This window comes from Erinaceus europaeus, chromosome 13 (genome assembly GCF_950295315.1).
Source record: "Erinaceus europaeus chromosome 13, mEriEur2.1, whole genome shotgun sequence".
NCBI classification, from domain to species: domain Eukaryota; kingdom Metazoa; phylum Chordata; class Mammalia; order Eulipotyphla; family Erinaceidae; genus Erinaceus; species Erinaceus europaeus.
This window is the reverse complement of record NC_080174.1, coordinates 15134006-15154960: the sequence shown is the minus strand read 5'-3', so window position 1 is coordinate 15154960 and position 20955 is coordinate 15134006. Positions and strand designations below refer to the sequence as shown.

Below are 20955 nucleotides of genomic sequence, written 5' to 3'. Positions count from 1 at the left end.
TTCACCTGGTTCTGTTAAAAGAAAAGTGAACTTGAAGTTGCCTATTTCCCTTCCCCCACCTGCCCAATTTATAAAGACAAGAGTAGAAAAGTTCTCATAAAATATAATGTGTCGTAAACTTTCACGGTTGCATTAAGAATACTTTTGAGGAAATAAAGTTTCTTAAACATATATTTTTAATTTTTTTTTATTTAAGAAAGGATTAATTAACAAAACCATAGGGTAGGAGGGGTACAACTCCACACAATTCCCACCACCCAATCTCCATATCCCACCCCCTCCTCCGATAGCTTTGAGCTTCTATTACTTCAGCTATGAATGCATGGAAACTGGGGGGAAATGCAGGAATTGAAACTGACTAGACAAGGAATCTACTCTAAACCAGGACCTTTACTTATTTATAAATTTATTATTATTATTATTTTTCCCTCCAGGGTTATTGCTGAGCTCGGTGCCTGCACCATGAATCCACTGCTCCTGGAGGCCATTTTTCCCCCTTTTGTTGCCCTTGTTGTTGTAGCCTCGTTGTGGTTATTATTATTATTGCCATTGTTGATGTTGTTCGTTGTTGGATAGGACAGAGAGAAATGGAGAGAGGAGGGGAGGACAGAGAGGGGGAGAGAAAGATAGACACCTGCAGACCTGCTTCACCACCTGTGAAGCAACTCCCCTGCAGGTGGGGAGCCGGGGCTCGAACCGGGATCCTTAAGCCGGTCCCTGCGCTTTGCGCCACATGCGCTTAACCCACTGCGCCACCACCCGACCCCCAAATTTATTTATTGAGAAGGATAGGAGAAGAGAGAGAATGAACCAGACATCACTCTGGTACATGTGCTGCTGGGGATCAAACTCAGGACCTCATGCTTGAGATTCCAACACTTTATCCACTGCATCACCTCCCAGACTACTTAATTTAAATTTAATTTAATTTACTTTTATTTACTTTTTCCTCCAGGGTTATTGCCGGGGCTCGGTGCCTACACTACGAATCCACTGCTCCTTGCAACCATTAAAAAATTGTTTTGTTTTTTTTTGGATAGGACAGAGAAATTCAGAGGGGAGGGGGAGAAAGAAAGGGGGAGAGGGGAGAGAAAGATAGACACCTGTAGAACTGCTTCACCACTTGTGAAGTGAACTCCCTGCAGGTGGGGAGCCGGGGGGGGGTGGGGGGCTCAAACTGAGACCCTTATGCAGGTCCTTGTGCTTCGTGCTATGTGCACTTAACCCAGTGCACCACCACCTGTCCTCCTATTAATTTATTTTTAAACGTGAGCATTTCTTTATTTTTTCTTTCCTTGTTGTTTGATAAGACAGAGAGAAATTGAGAGGGGAGACGAAGAGAGAAAGATAGACACCTGCAGCATTACTTCAACACGCCTGAAGTTCCCCCTACAGATGGGACCTGGGGCTTGTACGTGGATCCTTGTGCATGATAACATGTGCACTCAACCAGCTGCGCCACAATCCTACCCTTAACCAGGGACTTTAAACACACACACACACACACACACAGAGAGAGAGAGAGAGAGAGAGAGAGAATCTCTGTCAGAATTCCAGTCACAGTTTCTGTTACAGTGACTGTAGGGATGGTTTGAAGTCGTATGCTTGAAGCTGCCTGGTGCTACAGAAAGCCACGTGATCACAACCAGCTTTTTGCCAAAATAGAAACTGAAATTGCTTTCATTGATGTTCAAACCCATAATCAGAGGCTGACACATAGTAACTCAACCTCTCCAAAGTGTCAGTCATTTTGCAGGTGGAATGGGGGGGAGGGCGAGGGAGATGGAGAGAAGCCAGGAACTAGATTTGAGAGCCACTAGGAAGAAGCCAATGTCTCCCAAATAATCACACCTTTAAGACCACCAGTGCTCCCCAAATTCCCTCCTAGAACCAAGCCTACAACAAATCCTAACTATTCTCTATTATTTTAAGAGGGCAAGGCCAATAGGATTTGAGTCCCTGAGGCTGTCATCTCTTCCAGACTTGAGCTGAACATATTTACTGCTGGAGTTAAGTGCAGTGGAATCTATCAATCTCTCCTTATCCCCTTTTGGGTTCAAATCAGACAGTGCAAGCCCAATCTATTTGAGCTTGATTTCAAGTTTTGTCACATAAATGCCTGTTTGACATTATTAGCATTACAGAGTGTTGAGCCAGACATGATCTCTCTCTCTCTCTCTCTTAACATTGTATTTATGTATTTTATAGAGACAGAGAGAAATTGAGAGGGAAGAGGAGAGGGAGAGAGGAAAAGAGATAACTGCAGCACTCTTTGACCACTTGTGAAATGTGCCCCACCCCCAGCAGGTGGGGACTGAGGGCTTGAACCTGGGTGGTCCTTATGCATTGTAGCATGCATGCTCTGTCAGGTGCACCATCACCCAGCCTTGAGTTAAACATGATCTTAATAGCCACCCAAGCAGGCTGTCCTAGGTGTCTTATTGAAAGCTCAGATGAATTATTTAAATTCTCTGAAGAATAACGTTTTTTAGCAGTGGTAACTATGTTCACTGAGTAGGTCACTACTGTTGCAACTAAAAGAAGAAGAAAAAAAGCAATTTGGATAAAAGCGGTGCAGAGGTTTCCCAAATAGTTTGAAGGAGCATGGATTTTGTGTGGAGAAGAAAAAGAGAGCTGGGGTGGGGGGTGGGGGAAGGGAGAGAGACTGTGAGGTTTGCTGGGGGATAAAAGCTGATTCCTTTCTGGGTTGGCAGACACAACCCGCGTTTAGAAACTCAAACCTTCTTGCACTCTCTTTTGCTCTTCTTGACATTTAAATCATCAAGACAGATGAAAGCAGTAATTATGGGGACTTATAGCACATCTGGAAAGCAATTTGGAAAGTCTCCAGCAGCTGTACCACCCTGATCTAAATGATGATCCATCCGCTGGGCACCCAGTGCGGCTGGCTCTCTGGGAACATCTCAGGGTGTGAATCTTTTGCTGTCTTTGGCCTGATTGGAGTACAACAGCTGTTTTCTTCTTCCTGAATAATAGACATGTTTGCCAGGTTCCTAAGTTACTGGGGGGGGGGGTGAATAATTGAGAGCGAGGGAGAGAAAAACAAAACTTTTTCATGAGTAAGGGAAAAAAAAAAAAAGCAAGTTTGATCAACAAATTGGAAACTCCAGAACTGAAGCTAGTGGTTGGCTTTGAAGGTATGGCTAAGGAAGAGGAGAGAGGAGAGAGGAGAGAGGAGAGAGGAGGACAAAGAAATCAAGCAAAGCTTATAGAAATCATAGCTTATACTTTTGAGGGGAGTGTCCTGAGACTCCTTGGGGTTGACACTAATTGTGATAAGCTATACACTTTAGACATCAACTTTGACTGTTTGTGAGAAGTCATAGTTCAAGATAGATCCATGATTGCAGTGCCTTGGTTTAGACATAGAGAGAGAGAGAGAGAGAGAGAGAGAGAGAGAGAGAAAGAGAGAGTCTCTAGCAAGTTCACTGAGGTATTAGAAGATGTGGACTTTGTATTTGGCCAAAGGTAACAGTTATATGTTCTTTTTGGAAGCAGCAGGGATGAAGGCCGAAGTTCTGGAAGGATATAGCATTACTGTGAATCCACTGCTCCTGGTGGCCATTTTCTCCATTTAATTGGGTAGAATAGAAAGAATTTGAGAGGGACAGAAAGAGATACCTACAGACCTGCTTTACCACTTGTGAAGTGTCCCCCTTGCAAGTGGGGAGCCAGTCTGGGGCTCGAACCTGGATCCTTTCATGGGTCTTGCACTTAGTACTATGTGCCCTTAACCAGGACCTTCCAAGGATTCTGATATGTATGTATTGCCATTAGACTATTATTGAAGGTCAAATTCAAGGTCAAATCTGTAGCATCCCCAAATATGGCACAATACCTTGTAAAGATGGATTCTCAGATGAAGTCCTTGCACTAAATATCCTCTCTACCTTCCAATATTGTCTCTGAGTGAATTTCTTGGTGTTGTTATTTTATGCTGGCGGTAGAAGCTAAGAAAGCTTGGGGGTCCTTGTCACCAGGGAGGCCCTAGTTTTGATCCCTGGTGCCTTATATAATGGTGGAGCAGTGTTCTGGCTTCTCTCTCTCTCTCTCTCTCTCAATTAGAAAGTAAAAACAGATTACAAAAATAAATGAAGTTCTCAAGATCAGGTATGGTGAGGAATTAAGCAAGCATCTTACCTCAGTGAAGAACAGATACCTGGATGTTGAAGGTAACCCAGTTCTCTCTGTCCTCAGCATTGACTGTTGCTATCCTATTGGCCCAGGTAGCTTTGGACTTCAGCCCTTGACTTAGCAGACATGTCATTCTCATATTCCTGCCTGTCATTAGCTGGGGGTCAGTGTAGATGCTCTCTAAAGAACATCACTTCTCTTGCTCTTTCCTAAAGTTCCCTCCACAACTTTCCCTCACTCCCCCAATGTTGGGACTGAGGTGTTGATATAGCAAAGCCTGGCCTGAGGAGAAACAATGCTGTAGGGGCTGATGCCCTGGCCCTGAATGACTTTCAGGGTCAAGATACTCGGTCAGATATCTGTCTAGCAAGGTTACTTTGATGACTGGGTCAGAGGCTTATCAGGTAAAGAGAAAGGGGATGAGAAAACCCTTTGAGAAGTGTAAATTTCCACTTACCAAATTTCCATGTGGTGGCCCATGGCCATGTTCTGCTGGATTGAGACAAGTCAGGACAAAGCCTAGGATCGTATTCGACTTACTATGCTAGATTTCAGAAGCCTCACCTTAAGGCATGCTGGGCTGACTCTCTCCCTCTCCAGAATGATTTGATTCTGTGTTCAGTTCCCTTACTTGAGGTAGTAGAACACAGATTGGTAGGCAGATCCCTTCTCTGCATGTCCTCAGAGGCTCAGCCACAGATTTCCCTGCTAGAAGTGTGAGAGTTAGCATTTTGAACAGCTCCGTGTAGATTTCTAGCCTTTCTGCAATGTTCATTGCATTTGTTGTCTCAGACAGACACTGGAGAGAGACTGACTTCTGCCCAGACATGTTCGAAGGATCAGATATCTTACTTGTCTTGTAAAAGTCTGACCTGCCCCCAGCTCAGGTACCTACAACAGATGCAAAGCATCTTACAGATGGGAAAGGAAGAGCCCTTTTTTAGGAAACCGTTTCTTTTGATTTCATTTTCTCCACTCCCTTAGTTCTGTTAAAAAAAAAGAAGTGAATGCAGAAGTAGGGTAAGAGATGCCCTGCTTTGACCCGGGTCTCGTGCCTGGGGCTTGAGGAAGTAAGCAGAAAGGCTTATGGGGAAGTCTTGAGTCCTGAATTCTGCTTGTATCCAAGGCTGCTTTGCAGTGTTAAATGTGCTGACCTGGCATTCTGATGCCTGGCAAGAGGTTTGCAAAATGGAAAGTGTGTGTGCACCTATTAGGTTGTCTGGCAATTTTGTTTTTCCTTGGTCATCTTGCTAAGGCCATTACTCATCCCAGGGACATAGTGGAAGAGAGGGAGAGGGGGAGGGGAGATGTTCTTCTGAATGAGTGTCAGAGCTCAGAAATGTAGACAGCATCTCTGCAGCCTGTATATATGCGTTTGGACACAGGTTTAGCAGTCAGCCCTCCTAAAGGAAGAGGACAGCACTGAGTTGTAAGGGATACCCGTTGATGCGCTGGTCGAGAACAGTTGCTATGAGCACTTCCTGTATGTACATGAGCTAGGTGCGCTGCAGGAGGTTGCATTCTGAGTGTTTCACTTCATTGCTCTTTACTTTGAGAGGGGGACTATCCATAGTATGGTATCTTTTTTTTTCTTTTGCCTCCAGGGTTATCACTGGGGTTCAGTGTCTGCACTAGGAATCCACTGCTGCTGATGGCCATTTCCCCCATTTTGTTGGATAGGACAGAGAGAAATGGAGAGAGGAGGGGAAGACAGAGAGGGAGAGAGAAAGACAGACACCTGCAGACCTGCTTCACTGCTTCAAGACTTGTGAAGAGTCCCCCCCGCCCCCCCCCCCCCCCCCCGCAGGTGGGAATTGGGGCCTTGAAACCAGATCCTTGCGTGGGTCCTTGTGCTAAGTATTATGTGTGTTTAACTGGGTGTACCTCCGCCCAGCCCCTTATTTTTATTTTTTATTATTTTAAAGACCTATTTATGGACTGGGGAGATAACATAATGGTTGTGCAGAAGATTTTTCTCCTGAGGCTTAGAAGTTTCAGGTTCAGTTACTGGCACCACCATAAGCCACAGTTGAGCAGTGCTGTTTGAATAAAACACACACACACACACACACACACACGGACACACACACACACAGACACACACACACAGAGACACACACACACAGACACACACACACACTCACACACAGACACACAAACACAGACACACACACAGACACAGACACACACAGACACACACACAGACACACACACAGACACACATACTCACACACAGACACACACACAGACACACACACACAGACACACGCACTCACACACAGACACACACACACACAGACACACACACACAGACACAGACACACACACACAGACACACACACTCACACACAGACACACACACACACACACAGACACACACACACAGACACACACACTCACACACAGACACACAAACACAGACACACACACAGACACAGACACAGACACACACAGACACACACACAGACACACATACTCACATATAGATACACACACAGACACACACACACAGACACACGCACTCACACACAGACACACACACACACACACACAGACACACACACACAGACACACACACAGACACACACACTCACACAGACACACACACAGACACAGACACACACACACAGACACACACACACACACACACAGACAGACACACACACACACACACACACACACACACACACACATATTTATTTATGGCCTAAGAAGCGACACAGTTCTAGAACTCTAGGCCTGCAAGCACGAGAGCCTGAGTTCAATCCCCGGCACTGTGTATGCCATAGTGACGCTTTGGCCTCTCTCCACGGCTCTTTATCTGTCACTCTTATGAAATAGATTCAAAAAAGAAAACCTTAGCAAAATAAATAAAAGAACTGCTCTAGCCAGGGAGGCGCCTCAGTGGCAGAGTCACAGGACTTGCAGTGCATACGGTGCCCAGTTTGGTCCTCAGTACCACATATACCAGGGCGATACTTTCTTTGGTTCTCTCCTCATCAGTCTTTGAAAAATCACCATGTCATAAGTGCTCCTACAGAGTGAACTTGGGATCTCAGACATCCGAGTCCTGTGCTCCACTGTGGACCCACCTCCCTGTCCCTCTTATTACACCAGTATCTCCAGAGATCAGGAAGCATGGCTGAGGTCACTGAACTGGCAGTGGCAGCCTACCTGGGCTGTGAGCTCAGGAATGTGGATTCCCAGGTAGCTACTTGTCTTGTGATGTGACAGACCTGTTTCTTTAGTACTTAAGTGACTTCATTATGTATATCATTCTTTTTTTAAAATGTAGTTAAAAAAAAAACCCAACAAACTCAAGAGGGTCTTGCGGTGACACAGCCAGTTAAGCACACATATTACTATGAGCAAGGATCTATGATCAAGTCCCCACTCTCCATTTGCAGTGAAGGTTTACAGGTCTCTCTCTCTCTCTTTCTCTCCTTCTCCCTTTCTCTCCCTCTCTCTATCTCCGCCTCTGTACTGCTCTCTGTCCTATCTAGTAAAATAGAATAAAGAAAAATCATGGCCACCGGAAGTAGTGGATTTGTAGTGCCTGCATTGAGCCCCAATGATAACCTTGGTGGCAAAAGCAAAACCAAAAAAAGCGAACAAACCTCCCCCCCAAAAAAAACCCCATTAATTTCATTTTGCTAGGACAGAGGAAAAAAATGAGAGAGGTGGGGGAGAAAGATAAGGAACACGAAAGGGAAAGAGAAATAGAGATACCTGCAGACATACCTCACTGCTGCTAATGCTCCCTCCTTCCAGGTGGGGAGCAGGGGCTTGAACCTGGGTCCTTGTTCATGGTAATGTGTGTGCTTAACCTGGTGTACCACCACTCGGCCTGCTATGTGCATCTATGCTTGCTAATGAATTTGAGATGACTCGGGGACCATAGCCCATTTTTCTGAGGGTCTCACGGGACAGTGTGACTCAAGTGTGTGTCAGACACAGCCTTCCCATTGACTCCTGGATTCTCAGACTCTGTCTGGAATGTTAGGATGTGACATCTGAATTTCCCCAAAGCCATTAGTGATAAAGCCCTGGACCCTCTTGAGCTGTGAGGAGCATAGTAGGGCCCCAGTGCCTTTGTTACTATATGTCCCTGAGGCTTTTAGCCCTGCCAGTCAGGCTAAGGGGCAGGTCTGAGAATTTGACTTTGGTACCTAGTAGTCCTAGGTCGGAGAACTTGGCCTCATTGCTTATTAGGCCTGCCATTTTAGGACAGTCACCCCTGTTTGTCCATCTGAACCCAGAATAGAATCAGTCCCAGTTCCCTGATGCTGCCCTCCAAACTGAGAGATGACTGCATGTCAAACAGCCTGGTGTGTGCTTTTTATGTAGTGAATATTCCATTTTTAAATTTAATTATTATTTTTTTTGTCTCCAGTGTTATCACTGGGGCTCAGTGCCTGCACTACAACTCCACTACTCCTGGGGGCCATCCCCCCCATTTTGTTGCCCTTGTTGTTTATCATTGTTGTTATTGGATAGGACAGAGAGAAATCGAGAGAGGAGGGGAAGACAGAGGGGGAGAGAAAGATAGACACCTGAAGGCCTGCCTCACCCCTTGTGAAGCGACCCCCCTGCAGGTGAGGAACCAGGGGCTCGAACTGGGACCCTTACGCCGGTCCTTGCGCTTTGCACCATGTAATTTGATTTCATTTTTAAAATGTATTTTAAAATAGAGTCAGAAACTGAGAGAGAAAGAGAGAGACATGTGCAACACTGCTTCATCATTCATAAAGCTTTCCCTTGTAGATGGGGACCAAGGGCTTGAACCCAGGTCCTTGTGCATTGTATTGTGTGTGCTCTCCCAAGTACCTCACCACCCAGCCCCAGTGAAGATTCTTGATTGTCACTGCAGATGCTTGGGAGGGAGGTGTGTGCGTGGAGGGTTTTGGCAGGTGGACTGACCGTCTTCCTTCTTTTCCTGTCTCTTCCTCATGCAGGATGGCTCCCTGGGCAACATCGATGACCTGGCACAGCAGTATGCAGACTACTACAACACCTGTTTCTCCGACGTCTGTGAGAGGATGGAAGAGCTGCGTAAGCGCCGGGTTTCCCAGGACCTGGATCTGGTGAGTGGTGGCTTCAGGGAGAGAGGCTGCTACTGGCAGGGCAGCACCCGTTTTCTGCTCCTTGGAACATGGATCAATTATCAGTGTGCCTAGAGCTTTAGCCAGCTGCACTGGGCCTATGGAAAATGCAGGTTGCTGAAGGAGTGATTCGGTTCTCCTCTCTCTCTCTCTCTCTCTCTCTCTCTCATTTTATTTATTTATTTATTGGATGCAGACAGAGATAAATTGAGAGGGGAAAGGAAGTAGGAGAGGGTGAAGAAAAGGGAGAGGCAGATGGAGAGAGACACAGCATTACTTCACTGCTCAAGAAGCTATTCCCCTGCAGGAGGAGGCTGGGAGCTTGAACCCAGGCCCTTGGACATTGTAACACGTGCACTCAACCAGGTGTCACCACCCTCTTGATAATATAATGTTCTACTCATTGTGCTACCTCCCAGACTACATTATTTATTTTTCAATTTTGATTGATTGATTTTACTCAATTGCTTAGTGGACAGAGACAGAGAGAAATTAATTAATAGGGAAGGGGGAGAGAGAAAGAGAAACACACCTGCAGCATTGCTTCTCTGCTTGTGAAGCTTCCCCCATGAAAGTGGGGACCGGGGGGTTTGAACCCAGATCCTTGGTACTATATGTGCTTTACCTTGTACCACACCTGAACCCTTACATTATTTATTATTTCCTTTTTTATGGGGGAGGGGGGGAAGACAGACACCAAGAATCAAACATGGGCCTTCAGACACATAAGTCCTGTATGTCACCATTGTACTATCTCCCTGGTGTTCAACCTATTCTTTCATGGAGAGCAAAATGAAATGAATCTTCACTGGGACAGTATGATCCCGTTTTTGTATCAGTTTTTAAAAAAAGGGTACATTTTTATTATATATTTTTTTTGTAGTTTAAGGGATGCTTTTATACTTGCAGTGCTGGAGATCAAACCCAGGACCTCAGACATGAAAATCCTGTGCTCTTCCACTAGGCCACCCACTCTAGTCTCCTTTCATCATAGTTCTCCCATGTCACAAAGGCCTCTTTTTAAAGATTTTTCCCCCAAAATTTTATTTATTTATTTTGGATAGAGACAGAGAGATGTTGAAAGGGAAGGGCGAGATAGCTAGCTAGCTAGAGACATCTGCAATACTATCTTATTGTTCATGAAGCGCACCCCCCCAACCACCACAAGTGGGAATTAGGGGCTCGAACCCCTGGCCCTTATTCATTATGATTTGTGTGTGCACCACTGCCTGCCTTCTCTGAAGGCCTCTTTGTAATCACTGTGTTTCGGGGCTGTGTTCTTTTCAATACATCGACATTCATACGTTCATCTCCTGTTTTGTCTCTTTCTCTCTTTTCCCCTCCCCTCTCAATTTCTGTCCTACCAACTAAAAGAAAAAAAAAAAAGGAGGGCTGGAGGGATGGCCTCTGGACATGAATTCTCAGGAACAGGGCCCCACCAATAACTCTCATGGCAAAAAATAAATAAATGATTAGTTTTTGATCTTTTTCTGACCAGTTGTATTTGAACTCTGCTGAAATGTTAAAGAATCCACAGAAGTGTGCTGAATAGTTCAGTCCTTCTGCCTCTACATAATTTTAGGTACCTGAGGATTTTGCTGTGTCCTTTCTTTAAGGAAAGAATTTCTATAAACCTACTTAGGGAGAGAATTGAAACAAAAGCAGAAAGCAAGAAACTAGGAACCCATAATTTCTAAATTAATAAATTCATTTTATGTTATAAAGGACCTATTACACTAGTTACCCTATAAGTACTGGATAGTTTACACCAGTAAACTGTCACTGTTATATATTCTTATCAAGTGTGCTCAGTCTACTTCCATTCTAAGAAGTGTTGGGGAGCAGGAGGAAGGGCTGACTTTAGAGCAAACAGACTAACATCAGGCAGTGTAGTAGGAAAATCAGACCTAAGATCAAACTTAGCAGGTACACAGGAAGACCTTACATGGCAGTAAAATCTTAAGTAAATGAGACCAATGGGGTGTATGTGGGGTGTTATATCTTGTCCTCAGGGCTTTCAGGCATCAAAAGGAGAGGGGGATTTCTTTTTTATTTTTTATTATTTTTTTTAAACTTTACTTATTGGATAGAGACAGCCAGAAATCAAGAGGGAAGGAGGAGATAGAGATAGAGAGAGAGACAGACATCTGCAGCCCTGCTTTACCACTCGCAACGCTTTCAAGGTCCCTGTAGGTTGGGACTGGGGGCTTGAACCCAGGTCCTTGTGCATTGTAACATGTGCACTCAACCAGGTGTTCCAGACTCTTGGAAACAGAGTTGGCAGTCAGCTGAGGTAAAGAACAAACACCTCATCACAGACCCCTGCAAGCGTCAACCTGGCTTTGACCTAGCATGTTATGATTGGGCCCTCCTCAATCGCTATCGAACAGGCCATGGCCGGTGCGCCGCTATGTTCCTTCGCTGGGGAGCCAGAGACGACCCGAACTGCCCCTGCGGCTACAGACCGACTATGACCCACATAGTCAACGACTGCCACCTCTCCAGATTCAAAGGAGGTCTTGAAACTTTACATCAGGCTCAACCTGACGCTGTTGACTGGCTACGGAAGAAGGGCAAACGCTCGAAGAAGAAGAACCAGGTGTGCCACCACCTGGCCCCGAGAAGGGAATTTCATACAATGAGGCAGCAACTTAATATTCCATAGCCTTGTCTGCCCCATTATAAGATACAAATCTCAGGTTAGGGCTGTGACTTGCCATGACTGTGCCTTACACCACATGAGATTCCTGCCATGGCACCTGGTGTAGCTCCAGTTATTTGGACTCTCTCTCTCTCTTTGTATGTGTGTGTGTGTGTGCACGTGTGTGTGTGTGTGTGTGTGTGTGTGTGTGTATCTTTCTCTGAATAAAAAATTCAGCCCAACAGGGAAATTTCGCAAGTAGTAGAGTACTGCTACTTCTTTTATCTGCCTCTGTCTCTGTTTATCTCTATTTTTCTCATCCTCTATCAAAATAAAAAAAAAAATGCCAGGAGCAGCAGAGATAACCCTGGTGACAAAAAAAAAAATAAATAAAAGCATACAAAAAAAAAAGACACAAACAACCCCCCACACATACAACCACTTGTGTCAAGAAGCTTCTGCCCCCATGAAGATGAACTTGCCTCTCCTGTTGGTTCACAGTCAAGGGACAAAGACTTTCCTTCTGGCAGGACTGTAGGAAAGCTGCAACTTAAAGTGTTCCTAATTCTTGAAAGCTGCAAAATGTGAACTTGAGTTTGACCTTGAATGGCAGACTGTTAGCATCACATATTCCACCTATGCTTCTTAGATTCTCCTCTTCCTCCCCTCTCCCTTCCTCCTCCTCGCTCTCCCCCACTCCACCTCCTCCTTTTTCACCCCCTCTACCCTCTTACCGGAGCACTGCTGAACTCTGGCTTAAGGTGGTGTGGGGGAATCAAACCTAGGACTTTGGAGCCTCAGGTACAAGTGTCTCTTTATGTAACCATTATACTAGTCTTCAGATTGGAGCTGCTTTGGAGTTGGGGTAACCATAATCATCACCCACTATTTGGGAACCTCACAAAGCAAGAAAGGAAGTCTGGCTGGTGATGGGATAAATAACTCCTGCACATTTAGACAGATGGGGCTTATTTGGTGTGCTCCGTTCCAGAGCTGCAAAAGACAGTCTGGGGAGAAAGCACACGGCATGAGCCTAATTAGTTCTCATTGAAAGTGCAAGTGTGTGTGTATGTGTGTGTGTGTAGGGGGGATTAATGTGCAGCAACACAAGCCAGGCTGGAAGCTCTGTTCATCTATTACAGTGCAGTTAGTGAGAAAGCCAGCAGGATCTCTGTCAAATGCCAGGCAGGCTGCAGAGGGGGGGGAGGGGAGAGGAGAGAGCATTCTCGGTGCCCAGGACTAGGCCAGACATCTTGTGTTTCCACATGCCATCCCTAAGGCTCTAGGATTCTGAAATCTTCCTGGGGTCTTTAGTTTGTATTCAGTCCACTTTGAGTTTCTCACTAGGCCTACAACTCTCATGGATGGTTTTTTAGGGAAACTGTTTCTTGAAACATTGTTGCTTAGTTCAAAAAAACTTATTTATATTGGTATATTCATTGATTCATTCATTTGAGAGACGGAGAAATAACCATAGCAGTGTTCAGTCAGCCATGGAACTACTCTGGTGCTGTGCATGGTGCTCTCATGTGGTGTCAGGCTTGAACTCAGGACCTCATACATGGCAGGGGAGGTGCTCAACTGGATGAGCTAGCTCTCAGTCTCTGTAATTTTCTGTTGTTCTGGAGAGCTGGCTGGGCCTTTGCGCATGTGCACTTGGACTCCTCCCAGGTCATCTTTTTCATTCAGGCAGAGAGATGATGAGTGAGTGGAAGAGACACCCTAGTTCAGGAGTTCTCTCCAGTGCTGTTACACCTCCCACATGGTCACCAGGTTCCTGTGCACCTGGCAGGGAAGATGCCTTACTCAGTGAGTTAGTTCTTGGCCATTCATTCATTCATTCATTCGTTCATTCTTCACCAGAGCACTGCTCATATCTGGTTTATGGTGGTGCTGGGGTTTGAAGTTAGGACCTTAGAGCCTCAGTCATGAAAGCCTATTTGCATAACCATTATGCTATCTCCCCCAGTATATATTTCTTTTTAATGAGCAAGAGGGAGAAAGAGCAATGCTCTATGTGGGGGATCAAATCCAGGACCTCACACTTAAAGGCCTACACTCCACCTGTGGAGCCATTTCCCAAGCCTTATAATGTTCTCCTTCATTGCATTACATTTTTCCTGTATAGCTATTTTCTCTTTTTTAAAAAAAAAAAATACACACACACACATACACACACACACACATATATGCACTCAGCTCTGGCTTATTGCAGTGTTAGGGATTGAACCTGAGACCTACAGCTAGATTTCAGCTCTGCCTTTGGAGATGTAGACTCATCTTTTCCTGGTTTACCCACTGGAGCAGAGTCCAAAGACCTTCAGCTTCCTCCTCTCCAGGTCACAAGGAGCCCTTCAGAATGGAGTTTGAGCGGATGGCAGGAGAAACAACCCCCCCCCCCCAGACAGCAGAAGAAAATAGCAACATGCTAGGGTCCTGACATACATCATATTTTACAGGGAACAAGCCACATTAAGTTTGTTGTGTCTGCCATTAAAAAAAAAAAAGAGAAAGGGAGTCGGGCAGTAGCGCAGCGGGTTAAGCACAGGTGGTGCAAAGCTCAAGGACTGGCGTAAGGATCCCGGTTCATGCCCCTGGCTCCCCACCTGCAGGGGAGTCGCTTCACAAGTAGTGAAGCAGGTCTGCAGGTGTCTGTCTTTCTCCCTCTCTGTCTTCCCCATCTCTCTCCATTTCTCTCTGTCCTATCCAACAACAACAATGACAACATCAATAACAACAACAATAAAACAACAAGGGCAACAAAAGGGAATAAATAAATATATAAAAATATATTAAAAAATTTTTAAAAAGAAAGAAAGAAAAGAAAAAGAAAGAGAGAAAAGAAAAGAGCAAATTAAAAGGCAGATTTAAGGTAAAATGGATGGAACTGGAGGTAATTATGCTTAGTGAAGTAAAGAAGGAAGTGAGAGACAACTACCAGATGGTTTCACTCATATGTGGAATATAGAGAATCAAGGCATTGGGACTGGCAAAACAGTAACGACCTTGGGAAAACTATGGTCTTTATGGGCTGGAGAGCATAGAGCTCCTGTGGTGGGAGAGATATGAAACTTTATTATTATTTCACACTCTTATAAATCACTATGGAATCACACACATGCACAAAAGCCAACCTCAGGCTCAGCAAAAGAGCTCACTGTTTGTCATATATGTGGGCCAGACTTGAGGTTTGAGTTCAGTCCCCACCTCATTGAAGGAAGCTTTGGTGCTGTGGTTTCTTTCATTTTCTGCCTTTCTGTCTCTGTCTTAAAAAAAAAATGGGGGAGTCGGGCTGTAGTGCAGCGTGTTAAGCGCAGGTGGCACAAAGCACAAGGACCTGCATAAGGATCCCGGTTCGAACCCCGGCTCCCCACCTGCAGGGGAGTCGCTTCACAGGCGGTGAAGCAGGTCTGCAGGTGTCTATCTTTCTCTCCTCCTCTCTGTCTTCCCCTCCTCTCTCCATTTCTCTCTGTCCTATCCAACAACAACAACAATAACTACAACAATAAAACAACAAGGGCAACAAAAGGGAATAAATAAAATAAATATTAAAAAAAATAAACCTTTAAAAAAAAAGATGACCTTGAGTGGGGAGCTTCTGGGCTGGTGGACTGAGCAGTTGATTTCATTTCCAACCTCAGTTGGGTGAGTCTTGGGAATTGAGGAGCTCATCTCCAGATAGAATAGACATTAAACCATTTGCTCGTGACTTTAAAAAGTCTAAAAAAGGCATCACCTTAAAGCATTAATTAATACATCCATGGGTCCATGGGGGTGGGTCCCCTCACCACCTGCAGAGGGCCTTGTCTTTCTCTCCAAAACAAATAAACAAACAAACAAACAAATGACTTTGATAGTTAAGTTCATAATTAACTTTCTGGATGGAGGCTAAGCCACATGTCCAGCACCTAATCACCCGCTCCTGCTAGGAATACAGCCCATGGGAATTGTTTGAGGGGCCCCCGTTGGTACAGATCAAGGCAATGGAGAGAGTACAGATGGGTGAGATATCCGCAGTATAAAGAGATTGGGATTCAACTTCGTTAACTCTGACCAGAGCTTTTACGGAGCCCCCAGCTTGCTCTGAAGGACCCGTCTGTTTAGACTGCAGCCTCTGTCTCTGCTGGGGGTGGCACATTAGTGCTTGTGAACAGCAGAGGAGATGCCCATTTCCCCTGTGTTTGGCTCCTCCCTGAGCACAGCAGGGTTTTCATTTTGGCCAAGAGAAGCTCCATTTGGAAATGACAGTAGCTTTCCAAGGCCTTAATGGGCCCCTCTCTGGTGAGGCTGAGCCTGACATCTGTCAAAGTGACATCCTGGCCAGGAAAGGAACACCTGCAAGGTGGCCCCCGATTCCTGGCTGTCTCGGATGTCCCAGCATGTCAGAGACAGGGTGGCTTTGGAACAGGTGGGTATGACTGGTGGAGGTGTGCAGAATGGATGGAGAAGTCCTCACCGACAGGGGGCCCTGTTGACAACAATTCTGGACTTGACCTGGATGCCTTGTCCTTCACATATCTGACAACAGCCAGGAAGTGGGCGGCCAGGAAGGGACGGGACTCCTTTCAGTCATTAAGAACTGGCAATATAGGATGCCGGATGGCATCACACATGGTTGAGTGTATACATCACAGTGCACAAAGACCTCAAGCTCCTGGTCCCTACCTTCAGGGGAAGCTTCACTAGGGGTTTCTCTCTTTCCCTTCATTACCAAATGAGGACTCAAACCCAGGCCCATTGCATGGCAAGGTGGGTAGCCTATCCAGTGAGCTAGTCCACTGGCCTCCTACCATGCATTCTTTTAAAGAAATTTTGTGTTCCAGTTCAAAGACACCTGTAATAATGCAGAAGACTGGTTTTCATATTTCCTTATTTATTCACGATTGTAGAGACTTTTTATTATTTATTTATAAAAAGGAGACACTGACAAAAACCATAGGATAAGAGGGGTACAACTCCACACAATTTCCACCACCAGATCTCTGTATCCCATCCCCTCCCCTGATAGCTTTCCTATTCTTTAACCCTCTGGGAGTATGGACCGAAGGTCATTGTGTGATGCAGAAGGTGGAAGGTCCGGCTTCTGTAATTGCTTTGACTTTTTTTTTTTTTTTAAATTGTCACCAGGGTTATTGATTGCTGGGGCTTGGTGCTTGCATGATGAATCCACCACTCCCGGTGGCCATTTTGTTTTTAATTTAATAGGACAGAGACAAACTCAGAGAGGAGAGGCAGATAGAGAGGGAGAAAGAGAGACAAGGAGAGACACTTGGAATACTGCTTCACCATTAGTGAACCTTCCTCCTTGTAGGTGGGGCCCGGGGGGTTGCATGTAGTTTCTTGTGCACGGTAACATGTCTTTGACGGGGTGCTCCACTATCTGGCCCCCAGTATAGAGATTTTTTTAGCTTCTTATTTTGGGAAACTTCAAGCACATATAAACATCATAAGATAACAAACTTCCTGGGCCTCTGACCCAGCTGCAGACGTGCCCAGCATCCTGCCATCCTCATTTTATCCGTACTCCCCATGCCCACTGGTTGAGACTCTATTTTAAAAGTCCTTTTGCATATGATATTCTGTGGGGTGATCCAGTTTCAAGCCCCTGGAGCTTCATGAGCAATGAAATAGCACTGCAGGTCTCTCTCCCCTCTCTCTCACTCACTCTCACCCTCAGTCAAAGAAAAATGAAAAAATAAAGGTCTCTTGGGAGTAGTGGAGTTGTCATACAGGCACTGAACCACAGTGATAACTTCCAGGTGGCAGTGACAACTCTGCTGGCAAAAATAAATAAATGTCCTTTGACATTTCAGTATGAAAATGTAATGTACATTTTCATACGGAACATGCTCACCTCTTAGTTTAGTTAAGTGTGTATTTCCATTTCTTCAGTAGTACTTACAGAATCTAGTCTTGACCATATATCTCTTTTTAATTAAATCTGATCTTTGTCTGTTTTGACAATGCATGGCACATGGCAGGTGTTCAGTAAGTATTTACTGAGTTTATCTATGTCTGTCAATGTTCACAAATTTTTATTGACCACCCAACCTATGGCCAGACACATTATTGAAGATATCATCTCTCCCTCAAAGAGGTCCCAATCTAGTTCAGACTTCGGACAAGTAAACACACAATGACAGTGCTATGCAGGGAATGTCAAAGAGAGCCCCTGATATCGGTTAGGGAAAGTCAAATGAAGACTTCCTGGAGGCAGTGACACTTACTTTCACTTGTAAAGAGTATCAACAACTTGTTGTTTTTTCTTTCATTTTTAACTTTATTTATTTATTTATTTTGCCTCCAGGGTTATTGCTGGAGCTTGGTGCCTATATTACGAATCTACTGCTCCTGGAGGCCATTTTTTCCCTTTTGTTGCCCTAGTTGTTTATCTTTGTTACTGTTATTATTGTTGTTGCTATTGCTGTCATTGTTGTTGGATAGGACAAAGAGAAATCGAGAAGGGGGAAAGACAGAGAAGGGGAGAGAAAGATATATACCTGCAGACCTGCTTCATCTCTTGTGAAACAACCCTCCCTGCCCCCCACAGGTGGGTAACTGGGGGCTTGAACTGGGATCCATAAGCTGGTCCTTGTGCTTCATGCCATGTGCGTTTAGCCCACTGCATTACCACCCGGCCCCTTCTTCTAGCGTTTGCCCTTCTTCCGTAGCCAGTTAATGGCTTTGAAAGTGACTGGGATCCATGTGGATTCAGTCGGCTAGGAAGGATCGTCAGTTTCCCCAATGAATGGGTACTCACGGGATGCACCACAGGAAGGTCGATCCAATGCACCCGGCCCCTGAAGAACTTTTAAGACTAACTTGGTTTGTGTGGGTATATACCATGTAGAACAATTTAAGGCAGTCAGCACAATTTGTGTAAAAGTGAATTTGTGAGCAAAATGGGGCTTTTAGAAGGCTATTGTAAAGGGACTAAGTGGTGGCACACCTGATTGACTGCTCACATTACAGTGCACAAGGACCCAAGTTCAAGCCTCTAGTCCCCTATTTACAGGGGGAAACTTCATGTGTGGTGAAGAAGGACTGCAGTTGTCTCTCTCCCTCTACCTCTCCTCTCAATTTCTCTCTGTCTCTATCCAGTAATAAATTATATATATATATATATATATATATATATATATATATATATATATATATAATTTTTTGCCTCCAGGGTTATCACTGGGGCACTGTGCTACACTATGAGTCCACTGCTCCTGGAGTCCATTTTTCCCATTTTGTTGCCCTTGTTATTGTTGCCATTGGTGTTGTTGGACAAGACAGAGAGAAATTGAGAGAGAAGGGGGAAGACAGAATAGGGGAAAGAAAGATGGACATCTTTAGTGTCATGTGCACTTAACCCTCTGCACTACCACCTGGCCCCCAATATATATATTAAGGCTATTGTGAGAAACTTACTTTGGGATATATGATATAATATAATGGGGAGAAAAAAGATACACACCATTCTTTCATATGTCCCTAAATTGTTAATGGTATAAAAATATATGATAGAATGACATCAGATTCATTCCCATTCACAAAGACACAACAAAAACAATGACCATTTCGCAATAGTTGGCGGGCAGGGCCAAAGCGAACTCCTGATCTCACACACATATGCAAACAGCCCAGTCTCTGTGGGCTGTTTGGTTTCTTCACTGCCCGTCTGTTACTTGCTGGAGCAGCAAGAAAAGCACATGGGAGATAGGTTTCCTGTGCCCTTGGCCTGTCCAGATATTCTAGAAAATGACAGAGAGAGCAAAGTTGCCCTGGGGAGGGGTGGAATATTCCAGAAGCACAGCAACTCAAAAAAGCAAATGTCTTCCCTGACCTCCGACTTTCATTTCTGCTGTGTAAGAATGAGAAATGCTTTATGAATGGCCCAGGGTTAAAAAAGTTTCTTTGGTAGAGCCCAGTGGTTGTTCCCAGGGCCATTTTTCTGTCCATTCTGTCTTAAGGGACATGCTCTGCCAGCTTTAGGCTGCTGTGGATTCGTAGTTTGCAATCTGAAGCAGTGGGCAGGAGAGGGTGAGTCTGAGCTGAGCTCCTCGTGGGATTCGCACAGTCAAAATACACTGAGGCATTATGTCTTCACCCAGACACAAATGCTGCCAGGCCTGTGCTCTGGCTCCTCTCACACAGAGTCATGCTTGTTGTCGAATGCCTAGTCGCAAAGAAGTCAGCATTTTTTTGTGCATTGCACCACATCAACACAGAAATAAACAGATTGCAAGGCTGCCACAGTTACTCTTGTTCTCAATCTCTCTCATAACCAAGAAGACTCTTAGTAGATGATGTGTTTCTATCCCAGTCTACACTTATAGACCTTTGCAGGCTGTTGTCAACAACTACAGGAGTGGACTGATAGGATGGGTTAAGTGTGGCTAATCAAATAGCCCACACACTGAGTACTCTCCATGCCATGCCATCCCATTCCATCCCATTCTGGTTTTTTTTTTTTTTTTTTTTTTTTTTTAAGTGTGGATCAACAACTTCAGCATTGAGAAATGACCAGTTTGTGTTTGTTTTAAGAAAACAATATGCCCGGGTGGGAAGGGGTGGAATTATAAAACCCAGAATAGCATCCTGTTGATGTCATACAGATGCTTTCCAGAGAGGAGGAATGTCTGAACTTGGTGGCTGTTTTCGTTTTATTTCCATAAACAGAGAGGATCCTACAAAGTTCATCAGATTGATGGGATCCCAGAGGAGAGGCCAAAGAAACAATGCCAACGAGGCCACTTGGATGGCAGGATCTGGACATGTGTTTGCTTGGCAAGGGTGTACAAGAGGCTTCCTTCCTTTCCAGTTCAGGGCTTTTCAGAAATGAGATGAGCTCCAGGTCAGGTGCTTTTCTGGGACCCTTAGAATATTCCAAGTAGGTGACCAGAAGGTATCATCATCTAAATATTTACATTTAACAAATACTTGGAACTTGGAAGATTATAGTATTGTGGTTTATCTGTCTTAATCACAATCTGATTATAAACTATTTAAATATATTAATCTGTAGCACACTGAAGGCCTTGAGGCTTTGATGTGAAATAACGTTTA

General features: G+C 44.8%; 1 protein-coding gene across 5 annotated transcripts in view; it reads left to right on the top strand.

Annotated features, from left to right (window-relative positions):
* The window catches only part of SASH1 (SAM and SH3 domain containing 1), a 465315-nt gene that overhangs the window by 247488 nt on the left and 196872 nt on the right, over positions 1-20955 (top strand). For all 5 annotated transcript variants that reach the window (XM_060205372.1, XM_060205373.1, XM_060205370.1 and 2 more), the window contains exon 2: positions 9111-9239. In XM_060205372.1, coding sequence (XP_060061355.1) covers positions 9111-9239 — 129 coding nt within the window. The remainder of the gene's footprint in view (positions 1-9110; positions 9240-20955) is intronic.